At 49.3% G+C, this 19,171-nt stretch overlaps 1 protein-coding gene across 6 annotated transcripts in view; it reads left to right on the top strand.

Moving 5' to 3' along the window:
- Positions 1-19,171, top strand: part of CHRDL2 (chordin-like 2) — a 34,449-nt gene continuing 15,278 nt past the window's right edge. For 2 of the 6 annotated variants that reach the window (XM_011942035.1, XM_011942036.1), the window contains exons 1-3: positions 1-459; positions 12,406-12,518; positions 17,774-17,867. In XM_011942035.1, coding sequence (XP_011797425.1) covers positions 378-459; positions 12,406-12,518; positions 17,774-17,867 — 289 coding nt within the window. In that variant the 5' untranslated portion in view covers positions 1-377. Of the gene's footprint in view, positions 460-11,940; positions 12,519-17,773; positions 17,868-19,171 lie in introns of those variants that run through there. The other 4 variants (XM_011942038.1, XM_011942039.1, XM_011942037.1 and 1 more) reach the window with 3 other exon arrangements.

The following is a 19,171-nucleotide window of genomic DNA, read 5'->3' on the forward strand; positions in this document are numbered from 1 at the left end:
CTGGTCCCGCGCGCCTCGCCCGGCGCTGCGCGCTCGGCAGACGCCGGTCCTCTCCCTGCTTTCTCCTCCTCTCCTTCTCACCTTCCCCCTTTCTTTGATCGCTTCTCCCTCCTGCTGGACCTTCCTCCGTCTCTCCATCTCTCCCTCCTTTCCCCGCGTTCTCTTTCCACCTTTCTCTTCTTCCCACCTTAGTCCTCTCTTTCTGCCCTCCTTTCCTGCCCACCGCTGCTTCCTGACCCTTCTCCGACCCTGCTCTAGCAGCAGCCCTCCCGAGATCTGTGGGTTGATCTGTGGCCCCTGTGCCTCAGTGTCCTTTTCGTCTCCCTTCCTCCCGACTCCGCTCCCGGACCAGCGGCCTGACCCTGGGGAAAGGAAGGATGGTTCCCGAGGTGAGGGTCCTCTCCTCCTTGCTGGGACTCGCGCTGCTCTGGTTTCCTCTGGACTCCCACGCTCGAGCCCGTAAGTAGACCGGGAGACTGGGTGGGCAGAGGAGGGATGCGGCCCCCGGAATGTGCGGGACAGCGCCAGGACCCGGACCCCAAGCTCTTCTGACAGCCGTCTAGGCAGCACCTGTGCCGGAGGGGTGGAGACTCCATGAGGACCAGTATGGGCCGGGGGACCGGAGGAACTCCGCACGACTCAGAACCGAGAGAGGGCTGCTGCCAGGGACCTGAGGAGGGGCACCGAGGGCAGCGGGGGAGAGGGCAGGGCACTGTGCTTTGGGTTGGGGGAGGACTTACTGTTCCTAGGAGGCAGTCGGGCATGTCTGGCTAAAGGTAAGGAGTGTGATGGAGAAGAAAAGGCCTTTTGCCTTTGGAAAGAGTGATTCGACAGAAATGAGAGGTAATTAGGATAACCTTCCCATTCCTTTCTCTCTTTTGATCCTCGCAACTCTCCAGTGAGGTGGGTATTATCATTCGCACTTTACAGGTGAGAAAACTTAGGCTGAGTAAGGAGGAGGAACTTGCTAAAACTTACAGAGCTAGTAAGCCATCCAAAGCCAGAACTCTAGTTCCAGATCCCATGCTTTATTCCCCGCCTCACAGTGTCTAGAAGGAACCCTGAATCTGCAGCGTGAGACTCTGGGAGGAGGCAGGGCACAGCGAGATAGACCAGCGTCTTCACCATCCCAGCCCCGCTGAATGACAGCTGCTGAGAGGCCGTCATGGAGAGCACCTCTCTGATCCTGGGTTTCCTAATCTATAAAGCGGAAGTAAAAATCCTAGGAGAGTTGATAGGATTAAATTAGAGAAAATAGGTAAAGCGGCTAGCACAAAACTGGTGCTTGATAGCTTCCAAAAAAAAATCAGGTCCCAATTATGCTTTTCCACGTAGATACAGTGTAACATCAAACAGTTTACATCATCAGTCTGAGCCTCAGTTTCCTCACTGCCCCCACAATAGGCTGGTGGGCCCCCTCCCCATGTCCTGCCAATCTCTTAGAATATTGTGAGGATGGGAAACCAAACCACATTCTCTTAATCAGAAGAAAGGAGCTTCATTCAAACCCTGAAATACCCATAGGGAATCTGAGGCCAACGAGGGGCAGTTGGTTTCTTCAGGTCATACATGGCACAGCCTGCGATTAAGAACCTGCGTTCCCAACTCCTAGTCTGGTGCTCTTTCCTCTCCCCAGCTCAGCTCCTCCATCTATGCCTTTCTTTTGCACGTGACATTCTGGAGCTGGTAGTGCTGGGCTTTGTTACAGTCTTGTTTCTACTCATGAGAGCAGGCTGAGTGTCTCTGGCCTGCCAGCAGCATGAGACTCATAGAAGTCTTTCCTTTACATAGAACAAGTAATGGAATTAGCTCAGTGTTGGATTCAAGTCCTGGCTGTGCCCCTTATAGCTGTGTGACTTTTGGTAAGTCATAACTTCTCTGAGCCTCAATTTCCTCATCTGTCTAAGAGAGATACTAATCCAGAACTTGAAAGGTTCTTGGGAGGATTAAAGGAGGTAATAAAGTGCCCAGCACAATGCTGTGTACTCAATAAATATCTCTTCCTCGAACCCTGAATGTTTCCTCCTAACACCTGCCTTCTATTTCTTAAAAGAGACTTTGCACAGGATACCCTCCATGCCTGCCTCCCATCCACTTCACACCTTGTTCTTAGTCCATGCGATTTTTTCTCCAGATATCATTGCCCTTGATGCATCTTAGAAAGATGTCCTAGAACCAGACTCTTATCCTACTCACACCCCGCTTCTTCGCTTCCTATATCTTGTCAGCCTTTCATGGCCTTGCTTAGGTCATACCTCTTCAAGCAAACTCTCCGTGGTGACTTGATCCAGTCTGATCTCCCTCCTCTGTGCCTCCCTGGCCTTCAGCTCTGTACCTCTCAGCAGGTCCTGCCAGTATTCCATCTCTCTCCCTACAGCTTTGTACATACAGAGCTCCAGACATGTGAGAAAAAGACTTGGAGCCAATTCATTAGGATGAGGTGGACTGGCACTCATTGGGGAATGTTAAGATTACTGGATGTTAGAACTGGTGAAACTATCAAAAACCATCTGCTTCTACCCATCGATGTACCTATACTTAGAGTTAAATTGAAGCCCAGAAAGGAAGAATGACTTGCCCAAGGTCATACAGCAAATTTATTAAAGAAAAGAACAAAAGCCAGGCACAGTGGTACACACCTGTAGTTCCAGTCACCAGCTACTTGGCAGACTGAGAGGGAGAGGAATCCTTGAGCTCAGGAGTTCAAGGCCAGCCTGGGGAACACAGTGAGACCTCATCTCTTAAAAAAAAAAAAAAAAAAAAAAAAACAGAACAGACCTGGATCCTGGACCCTGATTTGTCACTTATTGGCTGTGTGAGTTGGGACATACAACTTCTTTATCTGAGCCTCATTTTGTTTAGTGCTGACAACCTATGAATCTAGAAAGGATCCTATAGTCATTTGCCAAGATGCTATTTGAAGGTCTCTTACAAAGGTCCTCATCTTAGCTTCAGTGAGATCTCAAGCCTGTTGTGGGTCAGAAATCTGGTGATGTCTTAGGTGTTTCAGAAACCGTGCTAACAGATGGAAATTTTCAAGTCTGTGTGGTATCAGGCTCCTGAGGTGCCGGAGCCCTGAAGAATGCCAAGGGCCTGTGAACACAGGTAACAATTTGCTCCTCAGGCTATTCAAACAAAAAGTATTCTCTCTTTGGTTCTATTTCCAGCCATAGATTGAGCCCTAATCCCTATACAGACTGTTTCAATTCCAGCCACAAGCCAAGCCCTAATCCTCCAACCTTGGCCACAGGTTGAATACCAATTCTACCCCTATACAAGACCCCTTACCCAGGCTGGGTCCCTGACCTGGTTACTGACTGGTACTGGTCCCAGCCCCAGGCTGAGCCACAGACATGGGTGATGCTGGTCACTCTAGACAATCAGCCCTTTGTGGATGAGTGTCCACCAGAGGTCTACTATCTTCTTACCTCCCTCTGCAGTGCTTTCTGCCTTACTCCTCTCAGCTCCTCTCTTTGTTTCACTTCCCTAGTTGTCCCTTGTAGGTGTCTAGTATGTTCTATTTTCTCTTCCCTCCCTCCATCCAATCCTGCTTTCAGGAGAGAGTCAGTTACCAAGTAAAAACATGGGGCTGGGGGCAGTGGCTCACACCTTTAATCTCAGCACTTAAGGCCGAGGTGGATGGATTGCTTGAGCCCAGGAGTTTGAGACCAGCCTGAGAAACATATCAAGACCCTATCTCTAGAAAATATAAAGCAATTATCCTGGCATGGTGGCACATATCTGTGGTCCCAGCTATTTGGGAGACTGAGGTGGAAGGATTGCTTGAGCCCAGAAGATCAGGGCTGCAGTGAGCTGTGATTGCACCACTACACTCCAACCTGGGTGTCATGGTGAGACCCTGCTCAGAAAAAAAAAAACCATCTTTTTTCTTCAAGGGTTTTGTATATTATGGGAATCCAAGCTTTCATTCCCAGGTGATCGATTCCAGGCCCTAGACTAGATGCAGGCATGGGACAGGAAGGGAGCCGCCCTGGTAGGATGTGATGCAGAGGGCAAACCTGGAATCAGAAAGTCAGGGATCCAGCCCTGGCTGTGCCATCAATTCCAACTGTGACCCTGGACAGGTTGCCTTTCTCTGCCTCTCAGTTTTCCCTCCTGTAAAATAAGATGGTTGGACTCTAGTGAATGATTATTGAGGATAATTCTAGTTTTAACACCTCGTGATTCTAAGTCTCCAAAACCCTAAGATATGGTTGCCTTGATTCCGAGTCCACTCTGGCCTTTGGAATAGGGATGTGGGAGGGTAGTACTCCTGCCCTGACAGGGAGGAGTGGACAGGCAGACCCTCAGACACCAGAAAAAAGTGCCTGGATGGCCTGTGGCAGTGGAGGTAGTGGGAGACCTACCAGACGGGACTCTGCTTTTCTGTTCAGCTTAGTTGCATCCCCATCTACCTGTGCAGGTCTGTGTGAGGCAGTGGGGAGCACCTAAGTGAAGGCCTGAAGTCCGGCTCCAGGCTGACCTCTCTGGATCTGACTGGGCCGTTCTGCACCTCTCCTCTCTCACCAGCAGAGGTCTCTGCCTCACTCACTGGCGTGCAGGCTGCTGAGCCTGAGCCAGGCAACAGCTGCGCAGTTGCTCCAGCTGTTGCACCTGTTCCAGGACTGGCCTCTCAAGTTCCCCCGGCCCCCAACCATGGCGCCCGGCTCTGGGAGAGGGACCTTGAATCCTTCATATTCTCAAAGAAAAGGACTGGCGTGACAGTGGTGCCCCTGGAAGGTATAGTACAGAGATCATTTCAGGCGTCCCCCTACCTCTGTCCAGGACCCCATCTTCATTCTTGTACTCAGGAGTTCTTTTTTGTATCTCGTCAGAAGCCTTCTGTTTACAAGTTAAAGCCATTTTTTTCTAGTCCTGCCTAGTAGGGGATGGGTGTCTCTGTAAGCATTCTCTCCACATCTGACGACTGGCATTGAAATTTGTGCTGGAGTGAATCAAGCTTAGGCAAGGCCCGATCTCTCTCTGGGACTCAATTTCCCAGAAAGGAAACAGGGGACTAGATGTCTCTGAGTAGCTTTCTACGATTCTATGAATCTAAGCATATATGTCCAAGGCAAAAGAGAATGTGAACAGTCCCCACCCTGCTTCCTGCCCTTTAAGAGGTAACAGAGCTGCCTTTCCTGGTTTGACAGTTCTCTCCCTAGAGGCCCTTCTATGCTCCTGTATGTCTGTCATGTGCCAGAGGAAAAAGTCAGGTTCAGAGAAATGCAGTTCCTTTCCCCGGGTTGCACAGCTCAGCCCCTGAGGAGCTGAGGCTTTTCTTCTGGTTTCCTTAAGAGGCCTCTCCCACCGGGTGCCAGAGCCCAGAGCAGGGCTTATGTCTCAGAGGGGAGCAAGCTTGTTTGTGTGAAGAGGGGATTATAAATAAATAGAGAAAGTATGGCTGTGTGGGTGTGAGGGAAGAGATGTAAACGTTCTGCATTCCTGGGCAGGCTGGCTCACTCAGGTTTCCTGAGTTCTTGCAGGCTGGGGACAGGCCAGCCACAATTCCAGACCTCTCCCCTCTCACCCCGGCCCCTCCTGATGCCCTTTCCATGGTCTTGTCCAGCCTCCTCTCCAGCCCAGAAGCTTCTTTCTAGTTGTCTTTTCTGCTTCCTATTGGGGAAGAATTCTCAACCGCACTAACCCCTCCTAACTGACCCCATAAAAGACCTTTTATCACAGCATGAGAGTTTCAAGCCAGACTGTGGGATGAACTTGGAACTTGGATGGAGACAGTTTGGAAATTTTGACTTATGTGTGAAGATCATGGAATCACTCATCCCCTTAGCTGCTCTGGGCTCCTGACCTTTTTGTACATGTTGTCATTTGGTTTGGCCAGTGGTTTGAGCATTCAGATGGCAGGGGGCTGGAAAGTGGGGGTTGTCAGAAGCTAATTTCTGTTAGGTGGCAAGGTAAAAGTGCTGAAAGGGAATTGGCCCTCTTCCCATATAATGAACTACTCCTTTCGTTAAAGAAAGAGGCTTCCAGGGCCAGGCGCGGTGGCTCAAGCATGTAATCCCAGCACTTTGAGAGGCTGTGGTGGGTGGATCACGAGGTCAAGAGATTGAGATCATCCTGGCCAACATGGTGAAACTCTGTCTCTACTAAAAATACAAAAATTAGCTGGGCGTGGTGGCTCGCACCTGTAGTCTCAGCTACTTGGGAGGCTGAGGCAGGAGAATAGCTTGAACCTGGGAGGCGGAGATTGCAGTGAGCCGAGATTGTGCCACTGTACTCCAGCCTGGTGACAGAGCAAAAAAAAAAAAAAAAAAGAATGAAAGAGGCTTCCAGGATTAAGGACCATCAATTGGCTCCTCTTCCAGAATCTCTCCCTCTTTGTTAACTCTGTTCTTTCATCATTGATTTCATTCATCAGGCACCAACTCTATCTATGTAGGCTCTACATTGAGCACAAAACTTAATGAGATCTGGTCCTGGCTCCCAAGAAGGTGACAGTTTAGTTAGGAAGCAAAGCTTACTTAAGAAGTGCCTCTAATCCATTTATGATGAGCATTGTAATGAGGGCTGAACTCAGTTCTGCAGGAAAGGCCAGTGGCTGGAAGTTTGGGACTGCTTCACAAAAAGGGTAGCATCTAAGCTGGCTTTTGAAGAATGGGAAGGAGTGGTCAAACACTGGAGATGGAGAATCCCATTCCAGGTGGAGGAAACAACATGTTTGAAGGCACAGTAGGAGGAGGCCTGGGGGCTGGTGGAAGAGTGAGGAATTTAGCAAGAGGAGATGAGGCTGAAAACAGGGCCACCAAAAAAAGCTTTGCTGGAAAAGCAGGCAGGAGCCAGCTCATGATAGGCTTGGGATGACACAGTGACATTTAGAATCTGTCTGGTAAACATTGCTGTCCAGAATTCAGATTAGATCAGCTAAGTCCAGTCACTTTAAATCTGTTGAGACAGGTAAAGAGCTTTAGCTGTGGCCTATCCAAGTGGACACTTCCTGTGGGAAAGGGAGCTAGTGTCTAGCACTTTGTATATGCCAAAGAGAAGCCTCCATGTCCTTCATGAACCACATCCACTCCCACCTCTGTGCCTTTGCATCTAGTACCCAATGCCTAAGAAGTCCTTCCCCTCCTGCATCTTGTTAATTTCTCCAAGATCCAACTCAGGCATGTTCCTAGAAAAGCCTCGCCTGAAGACCCTATGCTCACACCATCAGAGCGTTTGTCAGATTGAATGTATTGTATCTATATGTCTTCTTCACTAGGCTGTGAGCTCCTTCAGGAGGTGACTTTGTTTTATTTAAGTCATGTACCAGGCCCATGGATGTGTATAATATTTGACATACAAAAAGTTCAATAAATAAATGATAATGGGAAGTAATATTACTGTAGCAGTCCCCCTGTATTCATGGTTTCAATTTCTGAGGTCTCAGTTACCTATGTTAACCTTGGTCCAAAATATTAAATTGGAAATTCCAGAAATGAAGAATTCATACGTTTTAAGTTGCACATCATTCTGAGTGGCATAGTGAATTCTGTTGCCATCGCTCTGTGTCCCATCCAGAACGTAAATCGTCCCTTTTCCAGCGTGTCCACACTGTAGATGCTCCCCACCTGTTAATCACTTAGTAGGTGTCTCAGTGATCAGATCAACTGTTGAAGTATTGCAGGGCTTGTGTTCAAGGAATCCTTATTTTACTTCATAATGGCGCCAAAGCATGAGTAGCAATGCCAGCAATTTGGATATGCCAAAGAGAAGCCATAAAGTGCTTTCTTTAAGTAAAAAGGTAGAAGTTCTCAATTCATAAGGAAAGGAAAAAAATGGTATAGTGAGTTTGCTAAGATCTACAGTAAGGGTGAATCTTCTATCTGTGAAATTGTAAAGAAGGCAAAAGAAATCTATGCATGGTCTACCTAGGGTTCAGTACAAACTGTGGTTTCAGGCATCCACTGGGGGTCTTGGAATGTATCACCAAGGATGGGGGGGGACTACTGTATTACTAATGATAATAATGTTTACTGCCTGTTATGCCAAGTGCCCCACACTCACATATGTGTTCAGTCCCGAAACCTCAATCCTGTCCTTGGCGGCTCCTTTGCCCTCTCTACCCATATCCTATCCAGTCTGTCCCAAAGCCTGCCTATTGTACCTCCTAAGTGTTTCTCAAATCTGTACTTTTGCCCATCAGCACAACTTCCATCTTGGTACAGGTCCAGCATGATCTCAGAACAGGATGACTGCAACAGCCCCTCCGTGGTCTCTCTGCCTCCAGTCTTGCCCTCCAATCAGTTCTCCATTCCTGTGAGCACAGTGATGATTCTAAAATGCAAATCTGATCATGGGACTCCCAAGTTTAAGCTTTTCCATGGCTTTCCTTTGTCTCCTGGGCTCTCGAAGCCCTCCGTAAGCCTCTGCTTCTCTTTCCAGACTGGTCTCTTGCCTCTCACGTCTGCCTTCCCATTCTCTCCTCCAACTTCTGAGCCACTTTCGTCTCTGTATCCCCGCCCAAGGTCTGTGGGCATGAGGCGAGTTGAGGCAGACTGATCTGGCTTGTGAGTTGGGCTAGAAGAATGCAGGAGGCCACCAGAATCAGGGTTGGTGCAGTTGTAAATGAGACCAGGGAGATTTGGCCTTAGTGTGTGCTATGATGTTCGTCCCCTAATAGGTGCCTGGGGATGACCACAGAGAGTTCTGGGAGTCAAAGAAACACCACAGGAAACAAACTATTAAGGGATTAAGGAAGTCTGGGGTCAGTGCCCAGATCTGGTTTTTTTTAAACCTATTTAGTTGAGCACATAATATATGTCAGGCACTAGGTGTATTACATGTATTATCTAACTTAATTCTACAGTAATTCTGAGAGATAAGATTGTTACTAGTTCCATTTAATAGATGTGGAAACAGTGGCCCGGAATGGTTGGGTAACTTGTCTAAATTCAGGCTGCAAATAAAAGCCAAATCCAGAATTTGAACCCCAGCCGATCTGACTCCAAAAGGTCCCTGAGAAAAGGCATGCTTGGTCTCTGAGATGGGGAAGGATGCATGGGCACAGGTGGGATGAGACGTGGTGGTGGGGAGGGAGAGGAATCAGGGCAGGTCCAAGGCCAGGGTAGGGGTGGGAATGCCACAGAGGGCCAAAGGGACTGTATGGGAAGGGAGTGAGATGTGAGACAAACTTTACCTCCTTCACACTCAGGTGACACTCCTGTGTCACTCAGGACTGGTCCTACTGTTTCCCTGAACTTCATCCTAACCGACTTTGGAGGTTCTGAGAGCCTAGGATGTATGAGACCATCAACACATCCAAGAATCATAGAATCTTGCAATGATCAAATCTTAGAACCACAACATTAGACAATTCTAGAAGCTTTGTATTCTAAGGAAATATAGGTTCTTAGAAACATGGAATTCTCAAAATCCTGAATCTTAGAATCCTAGAATTTTGGAGTCTTCAAATGTTGAAATCATGGATTCACAAACTATGCAGAAAATCTTTGAAGATCATAGCTTACCCCCTTCTCTTATTTTGCAGATGGGAAACTGAGGCTCAGAGAAAGGAGGATGAGTCTCTGAATGTTACACAGTGAAGCTGTGGCTTAAAGAGCTAAAACTGTTTCCACTGGCCATGTTCAAGGGTTGGGGCTAGTGCCAGCACTGCAGAAACTGAGGCGGCCTGTCACTGCCTGGCAGTTCTTCCTTCTGCTTGGTTTTGGCATGGCCGTGGGCACTCATCTCACTTGAGAGAGCTCCAGGCCATGCCACCCTTCCTTGTGCCTGTCACCTTCTAGGGTATGGTGGGGTGGGGATTGTGGCCACTGGAGGCCTCCTGCCAGGCCCCCCACATTCTCAGCCTCTGCCAGGTCTATTGGTGGGGAGAAGGGGCCTCCTGCCTGGGCATTGGCTGAGACACTCTTTCTGTCTTCATGCTCTGAGCAGGCAGTGAGGTGAAGGGGTGCCAACTGGCACAGAGGCCTGGGCTCCAGGGCCGCCCCAAGGAAGGTAAGACAGGGTTTCTTCAGCAACAGGCTGAGACCTCAGGTGGTGGCAGTGTTGCAATCGCCCCCTCCCTGGTGGGAGGAGGGGACTGAGGAAGAAAGACATTATTCACTCCTTGGAGAGTTGGGCTGGCTCTGACCAGCACCCCAGCTGGGCCCATGTCCCACCCTCTCTGCCAGTGGAGGCTGAGAGATAAACACAGCTCATTTGATACGGGCCAGCCGGGCCTTGCTGGCTTGCTGGGAATGTGAGCTCCACTTTGGGGAGCTGGGAAGGGAACAGCGAGGGAACTAAGTCATGTGTTCCTACTCTCAGCGACCCTCAAAGCACAGGCTGAAGGCATCGTGACAGCAGTCTCAAATCTTTGTTCTAGGAGGCCCAAGAGGGCAGAGTAGGAGCAATGCGAGGAACCAGAGAGGCCACCTCCAGCTCCTTACAAAGAAAACCTTCTAATGGTTAGGAATGGCCCATGAGCTCCTGTTCCCTGAAGGCGTGTGTCAGGCAGGGGCTGCACGCCAGCCCAGCCCCCAGTGCTGAGAGGGAATTCCTGCACTGAATGTGAGCTCTCCGCTCACCCCACCGAACTCATTACTGCTTTCAATGCTCTGCAATTCTGTTTCAAAGTCTAAGAGAATGTGATTTAGGAAGTGTGAGAACCCATGTTTCCAAGATGCTTGACTCTGGAAAATGAGAAGCAGGAGGCATGAGAGGCAACTTCTCCATTTTAGACCAACAGGGGACTAAAAGAATAAGCTAGGGAGTTGGAGATGGTGGCCGGTGGGGCAGAGAGAGAAGGCAGTTGAGCCTTTAGGCCCTGGAATTGGGTAAAAAGCCATAGGAGATGAGGTGAAGAGAAAGGAGCTCTGCTTTGGAGGCAGGAGTCCTGGGTTGAAATCCTAGCGGAGGACTTGAGGCAAGTGGCATAGTCTCTGTGAGCCTTCTCATAATTGTGGTAACAGTCACAAAGCCACTGCAAGATGGATACTGTCATCTATTCCAGAAGACGACAATGTCCATTTTGCAGTGGCTTTGTGATTGTTACCACAATTATCATAATAATAGCATTCAACTAAGGGTCAGAAACTGGACTGGGTAAGCACTTTACAAGCGTTATCTAATTTAATGGTCAAAACAACAATGTTAATGAGATAACTAACTTCTGTAAGGAGTTCAGCAAAGAGAAGATAGTCAATAAATGTTGGTTCCCTTCTCCATATTTCAATCTCATTTAATTCAACAAACCTTTACTGGCACTTAGCTGTGCTGGGCCTCCCAGTTCCTCCTGAAAAGAGCTCAGGCAATGGAATGTTTTTTCTTGCTGGCGTGAAGATCACCAGGTACCTGTGTAGAGGAGGGTTGGAGAGGATAGGGCGGGAGGCAGAGGGGCGGGGCACGAGGCTGCAGTGCTGGGCTGGGAGGTGTGACCCAGGGCTGGGGATAAGTGGGTAGGATGTGGGAGCAGGAGTGGATCAATAGGTTACGAGAGGTGAGAGAGGTGGAGGTTTCAGGAATGCAGGATTGTAGGAGAGGTAGCCAACCCATGGAACAAATGACTTTAGTAATTCTTAGAAGCATTCATCCAGATATTGACAACTGATGTACGATTGCAAAAAAGTCCATTGATGTGCCAATCACAAATCACAGTAGTAGCAACGACCATTTTTAAAGATACTTGAAAGTCAGTTTCCTAACAACCTTTCCATCATGGCTCACCAAAATATAAGGACATAGTAAAGTGTGAAAGCAAGAAAGCTCCCAGCACCATGGCCTTGGGCCCCATCCCTGCCAACCCTCCTCTACACAGGTACCTGGTGATCTTCACACCAGGAGGGCTTTGTTCAAAAGATGGGCTACAGGAGCCAGAGAATGTGTATACGTGTGTGTGTGTGTGTGTGTGTGTGTGTGTGTACAGGGGAGCAGGATCAGAGAGGAAAGAGGGGTAGGAAAGGAGGGAAGGGTGTGGTGATGTACTAAATAAGCCAAATGGGACAAATAAAAAGGAAACAAGCGTGACTGTGAGGGCAGAGGAACATGGGACTGAGTCAGGAGACTGATGCTGTCATCCCTGCCCGGTGACTGACTTGTGTGGCCCTCAGGTGTAACTTACCCTCGCTGGGCCTCATTCATCTAATCATAATAATTAATGTTACCATGATATAAATCTGTATAGCATTTCACTGCTTGATTCCCTAACTGCCCTGTGAGATAAGCATTAAGGTTCAGAGACAGTGGCATGCCCAGTGTCGCACAGTAAGTGTGTGGTCAAGCCAAGATTCAAACTCAGACCTTCTGGCCCCCTGCCTAGGAAAGCATGTCCAGTTGTCCAGCAGATTCTCTTTTGCCTGAGTGGCCCAGATGACATCTCTTCTAGAGCTAGAAAGAAGGAGAAATGAGACAGGGTCTTTGGGCTGGAGCCTCCTGGGACTAACATGGCCCTGGTCGGTTTGCCAGGCCCAGACATGTTCTGCCTTTTCCATGGAAAGAGATACTCCCCCGGCGAGAGCTGGCACCCCTACTTGGAGCCACAAGGCCTGATGTACTGCCTGCGCTGTACCTGCTCGGAGGTAGGTTCCTCTGGTCACCTTGCCACCTGTGTCAGGGATATTTGAGAACCCTCCAGAGAAGTCACCCCAGAGGGAGGACCAGGCCTTCTAGAACTGTGCTGTCAGCAGCAGCTGAGGGACTTGGGAAAAGCCATTTCACTACTGAGTACTCAATATATAGGATTAGATGGCTACTGTGTACCTCCCAAAGATAAGTCATACAAACATTAGTGGCTGGGTTGGGATGAGGACCCTGGTCTCCCGTCTCACATTCCAGCTTTCTTTCCACCTCACAGTGGTGCCAGTCTCCCTGCCTCCCATGCAGCCCAAGACAGAGCCTTTTTGACTTTATCTCCCATTCCCTCCTTTTCATGTACTATTTCCTCCAGCCACTTTGGCCCTGCCTTAGGATGTGTTCCCCCACCTCCACTAGCCCAATTACTTATTCCTCAGGGATTTGCCCAAATGGGAAAATGACCTCCACCTGGAAGAATTTTCTTCTTCTGGGATCCCACAGAAGTTTCTCTGCCCCTTTCTCCTGGTCACTATTGACCAGGCAGCATAGTTACTGCCCCTCCTAGACTGAACCTCTGAGACTAGGACTTGCTGGGCCCTCACTCATGCCTGGCATGATTCCCTGCCAAAGGCTGAACCACCTGAGGTAGAGACCATGTCTTTGTTTTCCATCTCCTCCCACCCCACCGTACCCCATAACAATCCAGCACCTCCACAGGGCCTTGTAAAATCAGCTGTGTAGAATAAATGAGACCCCCATGTGGTCCAGAATTCACAAGCAAGGTATGAGATTGGAGGGGCAGAAGAGGAGGAAGTGGCTTAGGAGGCTTGAAAAATGCTTGGTTTTAGCTCAGCTGCCTGGAACCCAGTGTGGATGTCCCCAGCTTTCTTTGTCTGGGTGTCGGTGCTTGGAGGGAGGGGTAGCTAGCTCCTAGCCCGAGCCAGCCTCCCAGCCCCTCTCTTTCCCTGCACAGAGCCAAGAGAGGAATGCGGAAGGCCTCTAAGAGTCTCCCTTATTGAAACAGAACCCTCTGGGGTGGGAGCAGAAAGAGCTCTGGAGGCGATCCTGTGGGGTGGTGGAGGGGTGGCTTAGCCCCCTCCTGACTTTGACACTGGGGTCCCACTCCTCCTGGGGTCTTTCCCCCTGACTCACCACTGCTTCTACTATGTTGGCCCCAAGTAGAAATGGGGACACAACCCCCATCATGACTGCCTCCCCTCGATTTGCCTTGGCACATCTGAGGCCAATCAGCGTTTTCAAGAAGGACTTTATGAAATATAGCCAGAGAACAGAAAGGAAATCATAACAGAAAATTCCAGACATATCATGTGGTCCAGTTGACAAAGTCCAAGTTTTTTGAGCCATTGGAGTTAATTCATTTCTCCTTTCCCAGAGTTCACATACAGTTTCCTCAACCCAGAAGACTTGTGCTGTTATCTGCAAAATATACCCTCAATCCCTCCACTTCTCTCCACCATCACTGCTCCCCGTAATCCAAGCCACCATCATCTGTCATCTCTTTCCTGGGTTGCCACACAAGCCTCCTAACAGGTCTTCCTGTTTCTCCCTCTAAATCCATTCTCCATGTGGCAGGGAGAATGGTCTGTTTTTTGTTTTTTGTTTTTTGTTTTGAGACAGGGTCTCACTCTGGTACCCAGGCTGGAGTTCAGTGGTGCAATCTCAGCTCACTGCAGCCTTGACTTCCCAGGCTGAGGCAATCCTCCCACCTCAGCCACCTGAGTAGCTAGGACCACAGGTGCATGCCACCATGCCCAGCTAATTTTTGTATTTTTTGTAGAGACAGGATTTCACCAGGTTGTTCAGGCTGGTCTCAAACTCCTCAGCTCAAGAAATCCACCCGCCTCACTCAGCCTCCCAAAGTGCTGGGATTATAGGAGTGAGCTACCATGCCCTGTGAGAATGGTCTTTTCTCAGCATGAAACTGATCATGTCATTCCGCTCTTAAAACCCTCCAGTAACAGATGATAAACTCATTGACAGGCATGCAGAGACTATGTGCTGATTGTCATGTTCTGATTTAGGGAAAAAAGGAGAGAAAAGAAAAAAAAACCTCCAGTAGCTTTTCGTTGGACCTAAAGTAAAATTCAAATTCCCTGCTGAGGGCTCTGCTTCTGTCTTATTCTCCAATTTCTTTTCTTTTCTTTTCTTTTTTTGAGATGGAGTCATGCTCTGTCACCAGGCTACCAGGCTGGAGTGCAGTGGAGCAATCTCGGCTCACTGCAACCTCCGCCTCCTGGGTTCAAGTGATTCTCCTGCCTCAGCCTTCCGAGTAGCTGGGACTACAAGCACCCGCTGCCACGCCCAGCTAATTTTTGTATTTTTAGTACAGACAGAGTTTCACCACCTTGGCCAGGATGATCACCATCTCTTGACCTCATGATCTGCCCATCTCGGCCTCCCAAAGTGCTGGGATTACAGGCATGAGCCACCGCGCCTGGCCTTATTCTCCAATTTCATTTCATACCTGCTCCCTCTGCTGCAGCCACACTGACCTCTGTCAGTTTTTCCAACACTTGAGCCTCATTCCAACTTGTTTCCTCCACTTGGAATGTTCTTCCCTCAGATCTTCTCACGAACAGTTCCTTCTGATCTCCCAGTTCATAACACAAATGTTACCTCCTTATAAGGCCTTCCCTGACAGCTGTTTCTAACATAGTCTACCCCTATTAATGAAATAATATTCTTCTATTTATTTATTTATTTATTATTGATTGATTGATTGATTTTGAGACAGAGTCTCACTCTGTCACCCAGGCTAGTGCAGTGGCACGATCTCGGCTCACTACAAACTCTGCCTCCCAAGTTCAAGTGATTCTCATGCCTCAACCTTCTGAGTAGCTGGGATTATAGGCACGCACCACCACGCCAGGCTAATTTTCATATTTTTAGTAGAGACAGGGTTTTACCATGTTGTCCAGGCTGGTCTCAAACACCTGACCTCAAGCCATCTGCCCACCTTGGCATCCCAAAGTGCTGGGATTACAGGTGAGAGCCACCACACCAGGTCCTCTATTTTATTATATATAATAAATTTAACATCTGAAATCTTCTTGTTCCTACTTGTTTACTTTTCCTTTCTTTCTTTTTTTTTTTTCTGAGATGGAGTCTCACTCTGTCGCCCAGGCTGGAGTGCCATGGCATAATCTCAGCTCACTGTAACCTCCACTCCTAGGTTTAAGCAATACTTCTGCCTCAGCCTCCCAAGTAGCTGGGATTACAGGCGGGCTGCTACTGCCTGGCTAATTTTTGTATTTGTAGTAGAGACAGGGTTTTGCCCTGTTGGTCAGGATGGTCTCAAACTCCTGACCTTAAGTGATCCCCCCGCCTCAGCCTCCCAAAGTGCTGGGATTACAGGCGTGAGCCACTGTGCCCGGCCCTTGCTTACTTCTTTAATAGTCTATCTTTCACTGCTAGGATGTGAGCTCCGGGAGGGCAGAAACTTTGTTGGCCCCACTCACTGCTACATCCCTAGTGCTCAGAAGAGGGCCTGGCACCCAGTAGACCTGCAGCAAATATTGAGCATGAATGAGTCCACACCTACTACCCACCAGAGGCAGCTCAGCATCGTGGAAAGTGCACGGCCCTGGTGACAGTTTTTACCTGCTGTGTGATCTTAGGCAACTTAACCTTTCACGGCTCTTTTCTCATTTAAAAAGTGTGACTAATAGTATGGTACCTTCCTCTAGGGGTGTTGAGAATATAAAGTGGGATGATTTTTATATAATGTAAAGGCCCTACCTCAGTAGCCACTCAATAAATGGAGGCTGTGACTTCCTGAGAGGTTCCCTGTGACTGCAAAGGGCTTTTCGACGTGCCTTACCTGCCTTTTCACCACTAACCTGTCTCCATCCTATTTCCTGCTTTGTGGTGCTAATAATCATCACCATCCTTGGCTCCTCCAAGGCCAGAATCAAGGGACCGATTCTAACTCTTCAGGCCACACAGTCCCTTGCACTCCATCCTAGTTTCTCATCTGGGAGCCTCAGATGTCTAGGGTCTAGTTTATCCTCTAGACATTTATTAACCCCCATGTGTGTTGGGACTCTAGAAGGCCCCTATTAGAGCTTAGCCCAATTCTGTGGACTCTGGGATGCCCCTTAGCACTGACTAGTCCTTGCAATTACCTCTGGCCATCTTGGGAAGCAGTGACCCGAGAAGGCATAGGGCCATTCAAGGGCCTTCCATGGGGCAAGAGGCTGCCTCTGAAGTGCTATCAGGGAACTCAGGTCCAGGGAGAGGGCAGGGGGAAGGAACCAGGGGGAGAAGCAGGGATAGAAACAAACTTTGCCAACCTCAGAATCGTGAACAAAGCAGGCTCCATTCATCTAGGAGAGGACCATCGACCCCTCCTTACCTTACTCTCATTTATTGACTCACTCATGTGTTCATTCAGACTCCAGCAGCCACTAACTTGGAGCAAGGCCCTATGCCTACTATTCTTTGGAATTTGTGGTTGAATTGGTAACACAGGTGTAAATGGTTCATCACAACACAGCGGAGTGACCTTTGTAACAGAGTGAAGAACAAGGTGCGGGAAGGCTGAGGGGCCAAAGAAAAACTGCCTGGAGAGCTGGGAAGACCCCCATGAGGGGTGGTGGCCACTATCCGTTGGTTTCTGCTTGTCTCTCTCTGCGTACATTCCCCTGCCCAGGTCTCTCACTTGCTATACTTGAAAAAGAGAAGGAACTTCAGGCCTCTCCTTCGGTGGTGCCAACTCCAAAGGCTTTGTGCAGGATTACCCAAACCTCCCAGAGATTTAGGGGCTGGATCATAAAGCCATCCATCTTCTCTACATTAGGTTTTTCGTCTCACAGCCCCTCCCGGTCACGTGTCCTCATGTTTCATTCCTTTCTTGACCACAAGGCTCAGGCCCAGAGTTAAAAGGACCAAACCCCAGAGTTAAAATAGCGCAGTCAAAGCATTAAGATCAATGTCAAACAACTCTAGGCTTTTCCTTGTCTTTCTCTGTGAAGGGGACCCAGTGTTTAAGCAAGTCCATGAACAGGTCTGACCTCCTCCAGGGTAGGGGAGGCACATGGATATGTGGGCCAAGTGAGATCCCCTTGGTGGGCAGGAACGGGGAGGGACTGGGCGCACTTGAGTTCATTGTTTTCAGTCCAGTCACAGGCTTACTACAAGTACAGACTTCTGCAGTTGGGGTGGGAGTTTTGGGAAAGGACAGGTACAGGTGGAAGATGATGGTTCTTTGAACCAGGGCTGACCCTTGTGTCCCCTTCAGAGCGCCCATGTGAGTTGTTACCGCCTCCACTGTCCGCCTGTCCACTGCCCCCAGCCTGTGACAGAGCCACAGCAGTGCTGTCCCAGGTGTGTGGGTAAGTAGCCATGCTTCTCCCCATCGTCCACTGACCTTTCTCCTACTCCCAGTGTAGCCCTCTAGCTGAGGGAGAACTCTGCAAGGAGAGGGGCAGTCTCTCCCCATCAGAGGTGTAAACACACAAAGGTACTCAAGGGAGGAAATATCCCAGACCTGCAGGCAGTGCTGGGGTAGCAGAGACTTTGTGTCCTTAAGTAGGTGTGCATGGCAGGGGAGGGAGGACATGCAGAAAGTAGCTGCAGGAAACAGGGCCTTGCTTGGCCTGCTGACTGGCACACTTGGGCTCTTGCCTCTCTCGGGCCTGCCAGAGCTGGAGGGTGTGGGCACAGTCTGGGAAGTGAAGGTGAGTGATCTTGGGCTTGAAGGTCCTATGGGGGGACCCTAGAATTACCACTGGGGGGCTGAGAAGGACTAAAGGAGTCAGGCCCCGTTCTCTGAGATTCCTCGCACTGCTGAAATTCAGGGACTCTATGTGTCCTGATGCTCAACGTCTATGATTCCATGATTTTAAGATTCTAAGCCTCTGAGAATGAGATTCCAGCAAGAAGAGGTCAGAGAAAGGAGAGGTGGTCTGGGAAGAAACTGGCAAAAGCAAGTGTCCAGTGAGGGGCAGTCAGAGGGGAGGCCAACTTGGAGGTGGGAGGGGAGGTTGAGAAGAAAATTGATGTTTAGAAGCATCAAGAAAGTGGTGAAGAAGAAGCTTTAGATTCTGGTCTCGGGTCCAGGCTCTGGAATCAGGGCTTTCCTGGTGAGCTGGTATGGAGTGGGGCTCATTTTCCAGCAGGGAGCCCAGTAGGGATCTGACTCGTGGCCCTGATACGGGTCATAGAGATTCCTGGCTGCGGGTCCCTGAGGGGAACAGTGGCTCTCAGCTTCATCCTGCACAGTGAAGGAGTGTCCTCATGTCTGATGCTGACTCCAGGGGCCTCGGCTCTCCTTGCTGACTTTGGGCTTCCCCCTGTGCTTGGCCCAGGCCTCTTGTTGCTAAAATGCTCTTCACTCCCTCTCTCTTTCCATCCCCTGCTCCTCTGCCTGCTTGGCTCTACAGTTCAAGACTCTGCTTGCCATTGGCCCTTCAGGAAGTCTTCCCTGGCCACTCCTTCCCGGCTGAGTTAGAGGCTCCTCTTCTCTGCTGTCACAACTTCTGTGCTTCTATCCACCCTAGCCCTTACCTGCTAAGCATCATTGCTTGTGGCTTGTCTTTCTGCCTAATTAGATTTCAAACTTCTTTTTTTAAAATTAAAAAAAAATTTTGGCTGGGCGCGATAGCTCGCGCCTGTAATCCCAGCACTTTGGGAGACT

The sequence above is a fragment of the Colobus angolensis genome, unplaced genomic scaffold, assembly GCF_000951035.1.
Source record: "Colobus angolensis palliatus isolate OR3802 unplaced genomic scaffold, Cang.pa_1.0 Scaffold205, whole genome shotgun sequence".
Lineage (NCBI taxonomy): Eukaryota > Metazoa > Chordata > Mammalia > Primates > Cercopithecidae > Colobus > Colobus angolensis.